This window comes from Cornus florida, unplaced genomic scaffold (assembly GCF_030987335.1).
Source record: "Cornus florida cultivar Cherokee Brave unplaced genomic scaffold, ASM3098733v1 CherokeeBrave_3.0.0_Hap2_Chr04, whole genome shotgun sequence".
In the NCBI taxonomy this organism is placed as follows: Eukaryota; Viridiplantae; Streptophyta; class Magnoliopsida; order Cornales; family Cornaceae; genus Cornus; species Cornus florida.
Window position 1 is genome coordinate 97,886,718 of NW_026775574.1, and position 11,869 is coordinate 97,898,586.

The 11,869-nt window shown below is 39.5% G+C and overlaps 1 protein-coding gene across 1 annotated transcript; it reads right to left on the reverse strand.

Moving 5' to 3' along the window:
• Positions 1–9,854: 9,854 nt before the first annotated feature.
• On the reverse strand, positions 9,855–11,627 carry LOC132305453 (uncharacterized). The gene is made up of 4 exons (XM_059803094.1): positions 11,496–11,627; positions 11,148–11,225; positions 10,463–10,750; positions 9,855–10,397 (listed from the first exon to the last, which is right to left on the reverse strand). Exons 1-4 carry the CDS (start codon positions 11,625–11,627, stop codon positions 9,855–9,857), a joined length of 1,041 nt encoding a protein of 346 aa, XP_059659077.1.
• Positions 11,628–11,869: the final 242 nt, after the last annotated feature.

Genomic DNA, 11,869 nt, shown 5'->3' on the forward strand with positions numbered 1-11,869 from the left:
AATTTCGCATGCGGTTAGCGGATAATATATATTTAGTTGCTTAACCATATTTCAGCAACTTAAATGACTGGAAACTAATTTTTAAATCTGTAAGGGATGCATAATAGAGTCATATACATGTTAGATTTTGTTATATGTATCTTGGATTTTAATTAAAGAATTAATAAATTATATTCTGTCAATTTATGGATATTGGTCTGGATTTTAATCTGACGAATTATTAAATTATATTCTATCAAATTATATGGATGTGAGTCTGGATTTTAATTGAAGAATTGTTAAATTATATTCTATCAATTCCATGAATGTATTCTGGATTTTTAATTGATGAACTATTCAGTTTTGTCTCGTCAATTACATGGATAGATTTTGGATTTTAAATTGATGAACAATTAAAACTTGTCTCGTCAATTACATGGATTTTATTGTGGATTGTTAGTTGATGAATTGTTTAAATTCTGTATTTATCAACTATATGGATTATGTGGACTTTATTTGATGTATTGCTTAAAATGTTGCATCATTTATGGATCACTTGCATGATATGCACCGGTATGGGACGGTGGCATATGGAGGGACGGATTAGATCAAAATGCTAATTCCTACCCATTCATACATACGGAATGAATTAACTAAAACAGTTAAATCTTACATGATTTCATGTCATGTCAACTAAAATAGTTGAAAGACATACTGCATGGTGGTTTATATTTCTGTATTAGGAAGGATAGGGATTTAATTAAAACATTTAAATCCTAATTATATGTCGTGTCTGGACGACGAACAGTTGACCGACGCAACATTTTATTTGGATATAATTTATGTTAGTCTGTGCGGCTGAACAAGCCGAACGACTAACTGGATTTCTTATGGATGGATAGGATCGGACTTTAAATATATATTTATGGTACCGGGATATGAGCTTGATTCTCAGGATCATCGGTTAGGCAGCGTATATGCAGTAGGATGCGTAGCTGGCTATGTTGATTGAGGTATACCCTGTTAGGCTTAGATAGTCATGCCCACTCAGGTGCGTTTTGCATGTTGTCTTCTATTCAGGTTGAGACCCTCATCATAGTCCAGTGAGAGTCCTGTAGTGTGGATATATATAGATATGGTTGAAACGGTAAGGATGTATCTGCGTATCGGGTCTCTGTTTGGATTGTAGTTATGATATAACTTGTTCGTGGGCCTGACCCACTATTATTTTTCAGGTAACAGACGGTTCCAAGTTTTAGAGCTTGTTCGTGCTGAGCAGAGACGGCTACTCATTCTTCCGACGCCGTAGGAGTTTCTTCATGATTTAGCATTTGAGTTCTTCAGTTATTGTTTTTCAGTGTTAGAGTTTATTAGGGATCCACTAGATGGATTCCCGAGTTGTATTGGAAATGGAGAAATTTAATGTATCAGAATAGTTTCTTATCTATAAAATTTATTCTGAGCTTTCAGTTTTTGGATTATCATTCTAGTTTCTTTTCAACAATTTTATTTATTCCTGTTTATCTTAATTGTATTCTGTGTTCATTTATTGCTAATTGGTTTGATATCCTCGGGTAATCGGGCGTGGGCCTGGCCAACCCGCATCCGAAAATCCGGGGGTATCACAAGTTTCTAGGGATTTGCTTCATTTTATCGCCGATTCATGAGGAATTTTAGCACTATTTCAGCCCCTTAATTTGACTGATTGTGTAAAGAAAGGAGTGTTCAAGTGGACAACTAAGGCTGAAAAAAGTTTTCAGCTTGTTAAAGAAAAACTGTCCAGCACACCCGCTCTTGCTTTGCCGGACTTTGAAAAAATCTTTGAAGTTAATTGTGATGCCTCTCATGTGGGCATTGGTGGGGTATTTAGCCAAGAAGGTCATCCGATTGTCTTCTTTAGTAAAAAACTCAATGAAGCTAGGAAGATATACTCTACTTATGATGTGAAATTTTATTCCATTGTTCAAGCACTACGGTATCGGAGGTCTTATCTAATTCAAAGGGAGTTTATTTTGAATTCCGATCATGAAGCTCTCAAGTACATCAACAACCAAGGAAATTTAAACCGAAGACATGTAAAGTGGGTTTCTTTCTTACAAGAGTACACTTTTGTGTTGAAACATAAAAGTGGCAAATGCAACAAGGTGGCAGACGCTCTTAGTAGGAGAGTGGCACTTCTAAATTCCATGAGTGTTCAACTTGAAGGGTTTGATGCCATTAGAGACATATATACCAAAGATGAAGATTTTGGTGAAATTTGAAAACTTTGTAAAGAAGGGTGACACCAAGACTATCTTCTCCAAGACGATTTTCTCTTTAAAGGAACTCGCTTGTGCATTCCAAAATGCTCACTTAGAGAGTATATCATTAAAGAACTTCATTCGGGAGGCTTGGGAGGACACTTTGGGGGAGACAAAACCATCTTGCTTGTGAAGGAAAAATATTTTTGGCCTACCATTTATCGAGATGTGACCCATTACGTGAAAAGATGCCGAGTATGCCAAACTTGTAAAGGGCAAACGCAAAATATTGGTGCTTATAACACTCCACTACCACTTCTTATGGCTCCATGGGAAGATGTTAGCATGGATTTTGTGGTAGGTTTACCAACAACACAAAGAGATAATGACTCCATTTTTGTGGTTGTTGATCGGTTGTCTAAAATGGCTCATTTTTTTCCTTGTAAGAAGGCTATGGACACAGCTTATGTTGCCAATCTTTATTTTAATGAAATGGTTAAACATCATGGTGTTCCCAAGTCCATTGTTTCGGATAGGGATACCAAATTCCTTAGTCATTTTTGGAGGTGTTTGTAGAAGAGAATTGGCACCAGTTTGCTGTTATAGTAGTGTCAATAATGCTCAAACGGATGGACTAACTGAAGTGGTGAATAGAACCTTGGGAAATTTGCTTAGAGGGCTGCAGCAAAGAGACCCAAGCAATGGGATATGTTTCTTCCTCAAGCTGAATATGCCTATAATTATGTGGTGAATCGTTCTACCAGAAAGAGTCCATTTGAGGTGGTTTATGGGCAAGCTCTAAGACACTACCTTAACCTTAACACCAATTCCTAATCCCTCTTTGCCTAATAAGAAGGTTGAGGATTTTGCTACATCTATGGCAAACGTTCATGAATAAATGAGAAAGAAACTTAAAGAAAGTAATGAGAAGTATAAGGAAGCTGCTAATGTTCATTGGCGAATTAAAATTTTCAAGGAAAGAGATCTTGTATGGGTTTACTTGAAAAAAGAACGATGTCTCTTACAACAATCTCAAGGAGAAGAAAGTTGTTGGTCTGTCAGGTTCTTAAGAAAATCAATGACAATGCTTACAAGGTTAAACTTCCCCCCAGTATTCATACCCATCTTACTTTCAATGTTCAAGATTTGTCGGAATATCATAGAGAGCTGGTTGCAAACTCGTGGACGAGTTCTTTCTCACCTGGGGAGGATGATGCAGCGCCTACTTGGCAGCCTTGTCAACAACATGCGGATGCTTAAGTGACTAATTAAAAGATCATGAGATGTCTTGGAAAATGACTAGTTCTCCTCAACAAACTATATTTATTTTCTTGGTATTTTGGGTATTAGAAGGTGTGTTTTGAGTTGGGAGTGGAAGCCCCATCAATGCAGGGTTGAAGTTGGAGTCTTATATTTATATGTGCTGGGAGTTAAGAAGCTTCAGAACTAGAATTATATTTTGTAATGAAATTATAGAGCATAGCTCTTTGTTTATCCAACTCCTTTCTTTGTTGTGTCTTATTGTCTCATAATTCTTCTTCTCCCTTCTCATCCAACGGCGTCAATTGTCTTACCTGAAATGTTAATAAAGAGATGAGTTCATAGCTAAACAAGATCACAACCCAACGCATAGATTTATATCAAGAACATTTAATTATTAACTCGTACTCATTAATCTTCACTTATGCCTTCCTATGTCTATAAGTATTCGTACATCATTATATAACCAAGAGTCCAAGACTGATTCATACATCATTATACAAGTATTCATACATCATTATTCAAAGATTGTTATATAACCAAGAGTCCAAGACTGATTTCTAAACGAATTTATAGTTAAATATAATGTCACTAACTATATGTTTAATTTATTTACTACTGTTATGTATATTATTTATTTAATTTCAGGAATCCCAGCCAGTTTCTAGTCTCTTAATTCCATAATCCAACCTTAAACATTTGCTTAAAAATCACTTTCATGCTTATACAACTAGACGAGACTTTATACAATTGTACATATATAATAATATACATAATTCCAAGATGATATTTGATTGCAATGAGTTAGAGTAAGGTTTTTCACATACCCGATTTTCACATTCTTCCTAAGCCATTTTCTAAGACTCGGGCTTAAATACCATGTACTCTGTCTTTTATTGATCATATGGATATAGTAGGCTTAGCCGGCTCCGTCTCCTGATTTTCAAATGTATATATAATTTCAATATAGCATATATACCAACTAAAAGCATAAATATTAAATTCTTTTCCATGATAAATCAGGTTACAAATGATGATAAAAACCACTATTTCCATCTGATCGGAATTTAGGAAACACAACAATCTCTGATTTTAGCAACGACTGAATATCATGTTGCTTAAAGAGCAATGCCTGAATATCATGTTGCTTAAAGAGCAATGCAATCAAATAACCCAAAATGCACCAGCAACATTAATAAGTTAACACACTCTTTCGGCCGTCAATCACTCCAATCAATGTAGAAAAACAATGACTAGGGACGGATCTAATCAAATGGGGCCATCTGCCCCAGGGCTGGCCATGAGATTCCCAAAATTTTGAGAGGGCTAGGCGAACTTTCAAATGCGAGATCTTTTATATACTTCGTATAAGATTTCACACGCACAACAAAATTATAAGATGGCAAAATTTTTATTAAAATGAGACAATAAGTATATAAAATATATTAATGTTGAAAACACACAAAACAAAAGCCGCTCTTGGTGCTTTATAAAGAGCATGATCTAGTATACATAAATAAAAAATAAAAAAATATTCAGCACAACTTAGTAATAAAAATTAAAATTCAACTTCATATTAAAATAAATGTGATCATCTTACATTTTGAGATGCAAAATTATCAATTAAAGTGTTACAATTAAGTTTCTCGAACATATCATCACCCATAGGTAAGATTTGATCAACTTCAACTTTGAAAAGCTTATCTCAACAAATGCAACTGTAACTCATATAATCAATAATATATGCAATTCAAGAATTTGAAAAATAATAACTTAACTTTTTTATAAAATCTAATACTTCAATTGCATTTTTTTTTTTTTTTTAGTGAAACTTCACTTGCAACTCAAAATAATTTTGTCACATCAATATCAGAAACTATGTCATGTTTTAATAGATCTTGATTATTTTGAAGGATGTGACAGTTGAGTGTACCCATTAATTAAAAAATTGATTATTTTTTAAATAAAATAATAATAAAATAAACCAGAGTTTAAATATAAAAAAGGGAGGCGATATTGGCACTCCACTTTTCTACTATTGCACTCCACTTCTCTTTTTTCTTTAAAGCAAATGACAAAAAATAATAATAATAAATCAATAAAAACTCATTTATGCATCATTCCTTAATTTATAATACTATAATTACATTGCAAATATTTTGTTTTCCTTGAAAAAGGAGAATGTTTGTGTGAGATTGTAATAGAAGAGAGGATAAATGAAAGGAGATGGATATTGACGGGTCACTTTAATAACTTCCTTTTTTATGTCACTTTGTTATCTATTATTGTTGATGATGGATTCTGCGCAACCTGGATCTGATCTGACTTCCTGAATAAAGAGAAGAAAAAGTGATCCTACGAACACCGGTGTGTTACCGGTGGAGTAGGCTCCGACGAACAAGTCAGTGTGAATGATAATCTCCCTGGAGAAATCGAGAAATTGAGTTAGGGTTTATTGCGTACCTCAAAACGTTGATTCCCCCGCCTTTTTTATAGGGCTTAGGTTAAGATGTCACGTAGAATTACCTTATTGTAATCTGTAGACTTAATCCTCATCGTAATCTTTAATCCTTATCACAATCTTTAATCCTTATCGTAATCTGTAAAGCCTATCTCAATCTGTAATCCTTATCATAATCTGCAGAGCCTATCTCAATAGTGCGTTAATTTAGTAATCTTCCCTTAATTATGGATATTTAAATTATACATCCATCAGTTGCCCCCCGTTTCGGAGGATTGTTTGTCAAACCACCGAAACGTTAATTCCAAAATATCACACAATAATATATAGTTAGAATTGCAGAGCCTTGTCCATTAGCCTGACTTATATTATCATTTCGCGAATACAGTCGGGGGTCATAGTATCACATTGGCAGCTCGTATATGTGGCAAGCTCGTATATTTGTCGTATATTGGCAAGCTTGTATATTTGTCGTAGTGCCACATTGGCAGCTCGTATATGTGGCAAGCTGCCATGCTGGTAGTCTACCGTTATGTGGCAAGCTGCCATGCCATGCTGCCGTGGCAAGCTGTCCTGCTGGCATGCTGCCGTTATTTGTCAAGTTGCCCTGGCAGACATGCTGCTTTTATTTGGCAAGCTACCATGCTGGCATGCTGCCTTTATTTGGCAAGCTGTTATGCTAGCATACTGCCGTTATTTGACAAGCTGCCCTGCTAGCATGCTGCCCTGCTAGCAAGCTGCCCTGCTAGCATGAATACGAGCTTCACTCAGCTCACCCTTTAACAGGGGAAGTAGATTACTATGAGCTTCACCCAGCTCACCTTTTAACGAGGGAAGTAGATTATTATGAGCTTCACTCATCTCACCCTTTAACAAGGGAAGTAGATTAATACGAGCTTCACCCAGGTCACCCTTTAACAGGGGAAGTAGATTAATACAAGTTTCATCCAGTCACCCTTTAACAGGGGAAGTAAATTACTATGAGCTTCACTCAGCTCACCCTTTAACAAGGAAAGTAGTTAACCCCTCATCTTTTTACGAGGGAAGTAGATTACTATGAGCTTCACTCAGCTCACCCTTTAATAAGGGAAGTAGTTAACCCCTCATCTTTTTACGAGGGAAGTAGATTACTATGAGCTTCACTTATCTCACCCTTTAACAAGGGAAGTAGATTAATACGAGCTTCACCCAGGTCACCCTTTAACAGGGGAAGTAGATTAATATGAGCTTCACTTAGCTCACCCTTTAACAAGGGAAGTAGTTAACCCCTCATCTTTTTATCGAGGGAAGAAGATGAAGCTGACCCTTCATTCTTTTAAGGGGGAATGAGGTATGCCTTGTTAGCAAGTGACCTACCCCCAGCATGGTTTCCACAAACTCCTAGGTGGATCTCCCTTAAAATGTAGTCAGCTTCCTCGCTAGAAACGCATCGTAAATACGGCATGGAGAAGCTTCTCTTGTTGAGCGCCCCTTTGATAAGCGTATACCTAGCTGCCCGCATCTTGACCTTTCGAGCTTCTGCTCGGTCTGTTGGTAGCACCCCATCCTTGATATATCTGATGATAGGATCTGCCCATTCCACACTCAATATCGCTTGTTGCACTTCAATTTGTCTCTCCTGAGATATAGATGGTTCGTCCAAATATTCCAATGGTATATTCTTATTGATCTCAGGTTCAATGCAGTAGCTAGCCGAGCTAAAGCATCTGCTTTCCCATTCTCTTCTCGTGGTATTTGATGAATTGGGAATCTTTGGAAGTGATTCTTTAATTCATGCACCTTTTGTAGGTAACTCTTCATCTTCTCGTCTCGTGCCTCATATTCCGCTTGAACTTGTCCAGCGACCAGCTCGGAGTCGGTGTAATTGCTCAACCCCTAGGGCATTTGCCACTTTTAATCCTGCTATCAAGGCTTCGTACTCTGCTTTGTTGTTGGTTGCGTTGAAACCAAACCGAAGTGCGTACTGTATACTTTCTCCCTCTGGGGAGACAAGAACAAGCCCGGCTCCGCTAACCTGAACATTAGATGACCCATCCACGAACAAGTCCCAGACTACTTCTGGGTCCACCTGCTCACTTAAACCTGGTTCTGTCGAAAATTGGGGTTGTTTCTCCTCTTCTGGAGGGGTAAACTTAGCTAAGAAATCAGCCAACACCTGAGCCTTTACTGCTGTTCTTGGCTTATACTGAATGTCGAACTCTTCTAACTCTACTGACCACTTCATCAGTCGACCAGAGCTTTCTGGCTTGTGTAGGACCTGTCGAAGGGGTTGATCTGTTAGGACCACTATCGTATGCGCTTGAAAGTATGGTCTCAGTTTCCTGGTGGACACAATTAAAGCAAAGGCCAACTGTTCCATCCTTGGATATCTTTCCTCCGCACCCCTAAGTGCTCTGCTCACGAAGTATACTGGCCTTTGGACCCCTTCTTCTTCTCGTATCAGAGCTGAACTGACAGCTGTCGTGGAGACTGCAAGATATATGTATAGTTCCTCTCCCGGTATGGTTCGAGACAGTAGTGGGGGAGAACTAAGGTATTGCTTTAGTTCTTTGAGCGCCTGCTCACACTCTGGGGTCCATTCAAACGCATTCCTTAGCACACGAAAGAAAGGTAGACACCTGTCAGTTGATCGAGAGATTAGCCTACTCAAGGCAGCAATCTTCCCTGTTAGTCATTGTAGATCCTTGGTTGATCTTGTCGATCTCATGTCAATGACTGCTCGGATCTTCTCTGGATTGGCCTCAATTCCTCTTCTGCTTACCATATATCCCAAGAACTTTCCTGAGGAAACCCCAAAGGCACACTTGCTGGGGTTGAGTTTCATCTTATGCCTCCTAAGTACCTCGAAGGTCTCCTGCAGGTCAGTCAAATGGTCTTCAGCTTTTAAGCTTTTCACCAACATGTCATCAACATATACCTCCATGTTTCTACCAATTTGATGCTTAAATATTGCATTCACTAGCCTTTGGTATGTTGCACCAGCGTTCTTGAGCCCAAACGGCATTACTTTGTAACAGTACAAACCTCTATCAGTGATGAAGGCCATTTTTTCTCTATCTGAGGTGTACATAGATATCTGGTTGTATCCAGAATATGCATCCATGAAACTTAATAGTTCGTGTCCAGCCGTTCCCTCAACGAGCATATCGATTCTTGGGAGAGGAAAGCTGTCATTCGGGCAAGCTTTGTTAAGGTCGGTGAAATCCACACATAGCCTCCACTTTCCATTTGCCTTCTTCACTAAAACCACATTTTCCAGCCAGTCGGGGTAGTACACCTCTTGAATAAAGTCGACTTTTAAGAGCTTTTCCACCTCTTCTGATATAGCCTGATTCCTTTCTGGAACGAAAGTCCTCCTCTTTTGTCTGACAGGTTTAAAGTCAGGACTTACATTTAAGCGGTGCTCCATGATAGTGGGGTCTATACCCGGTATGTCTTCATGGACCCATGTAAATACGTCTCGATTCTTCCTGAGAAATTGAGTAAGTTTATCTTTGATACCTGGGGTGAGTAAAGACCCTATACTCACTTTTTTCTCGGGCTCACCGTCACCAAGGATGACCTCTTCTAGCTACTCTGTAGGTTCCGCTCTATGAAAGTCTGGTCTATCTTTCCCTTCCAGCCCTTCAATAGTAAATGCCTCTTACGATTTTGTTTTTCTAAGAGAGGCGACATAACATTCACGAGCCATTATTTGGTCCCCTCTTAACTCTCCCATACCATATTCAGTTGGGAAGCACATCAGGAGATGGTAAGTGGACGTGATTGCTTTCATGGCATTCAATGTTGTCCTCCCCAGGATAATATTGTATGATGATGGGCAGTCCACCACTACAAAGTCCATTATTACAGTGACCTGCTTTGGATTGGCTCCTGCAGTAACTGGAAGGGTAACTGCCCCCAGTGGATGTACTTTATCGCATGAAAATCCCACCAGTGGTGATTTCATGGGTCGGAACTTCTCTCGGCCAATTTTCAATTTCTCGTATGCCCAGGAGGTCATCATGGGGCTGGTGAATTCCCTTGTCATCTTCTTCAGAAAAGGTTATGACCGGCTCCTCAACTCGAGGTAATTTTGTTGGAGGACTTGTCATTCCAACTTCATTCACCTCTGAAAAACTCCAAATACTCCTAGCATGAGCCCTCCGAGCCGAACTCGTCTCACCACCACCAGCGAAGCCACCCGATATAACTTTGATCTCACCCATTGGTTGGTGTTGAGGAGGGCGATCATCTCGGCCCTCCCGGGCTGGGTTGGAGCCTCCTTTTCCATTTTCAGTTGTGAATTTGCGTAAATGACCTTTACGAACAAGGTTCTCGATCTGGTTTTTGAGGTCGAAACAATCTTCTGTGTTATGTCCATGGTCCCGGTGAAACCTACAGTATTTACTTAGAGACCTCTTTATTGGATCAGCTTTTAGCTTTGGCGGCCATTTCAATGATGCGTCATCTTGAATCTGCAGAAAAACTTGATCTACAGATGTATTTAGGGGGTATAGTTATTATACCTGCCTGGGCTCACTGGGCGGCGAGACGATCTGTCAGCCTGGTTGTTTGAGAATTTCTTGTACTTCGATTCCTTTTCCTCCCTAGTGTTAGGTGCTGGCCTCTTCTTCTCCGACCTCTTATCTTCACCATCTTTGTTTTTTCGTGCATTCATAGCATCCTCAGCGTTCATGTGCTTCCATGCTCTAACCATCAACTCTGTCATGCTTGTAGGGGCTTCTTTTGATAAGGAAAATAGGAACTTAGAAGTCTGTAGTCCTCCCATAAAGGCTGTGAGGGCAACCTTGTCGTCCACCTCTTCTACCTGCAGCATATCAGCGTTAAAACGACTTATGTAACCACGGAGAGGCTTTCCCTTCTGCTGTTTCACATTCAATAAGTGTGTTGCTGTCTCCTATGCCTCTGCCCAGCGATGAAGTGTCCAATGAATTGTTTGCTCAACTCGTTAAAGATTTCAATGGAGCCTGGCTTTAATTTATTGAACCAAGGACGAGCCCAACCCTTTAGTGTGTTAGGGAAAGCCCTGCACATAATCTCATCCGGTACGACTTGCAAATACATAAGAGCTTTGTAGGTCTCTAAATGATCAAGAGGGTTCCGCATCCCATCGAAGCTCTCAAGAGTTGGCATCTTAAATTTGCTAGGTAGAGGACAACTCATAACATAACAGCGAGGCTAAATGCTAGGTTGGTCTTCTGTACCAGATCGTTCACTGTGGCCTGGCCCTTCCCTTTCATTGCTTGCATGACGTCTTTGACCCTAGTTCTCCGATCTTGCATCTACAGATTGAAATAAGTGACGTCTTCAGTTTTGTCACCAACACAACCAGAGGTACCTGCACGGAGCCTGGTATTATTCCGTTCAAGAGACCGATGGTGATGGCTTCTCTGTTAACCCCCTATTTGACTAAGCTCAGCGTCGTTGTCAATCCTACGGGAGTCATTCTTGGGTACTTCATTATTCTCCACCTCATTAAGGGAGGCTAAGCGTTGTAGAATCATTGAATTTTTCTGGACTAATTGGTTCATTCCTTTATTTAGGGTTTAAACCTGTTGTTCCAACGCTGTGACGCGTTCCTGATCGTTTGGGACGGCGGGGGGTTGCCTCGTCGAGTCCCCTTGATCAGAAGTTTGCAACGCTTCGTATTCGCCAGCAACCAGACCAGATCGCAATCGAACCATACTTTATTTAGAGAACTAAAATCGTTCCCACAGACGGCGCCAACTGTTGATGATGGATTCTACGCAACCTGGATCTGATCTGACTTCCTGAATAAAGAGAAGAAAAAGTGATCCTACGAACACCGGTGTGTTATTGGTGGAGTAGGCTCCGACGAACAAGTCAGTGTGAATGATAATCTCCCTGGAGAAATCAAGAAATTGAGTTAGGGTTTATTGCGTACCTCAAAACGTTGATTCCCCCG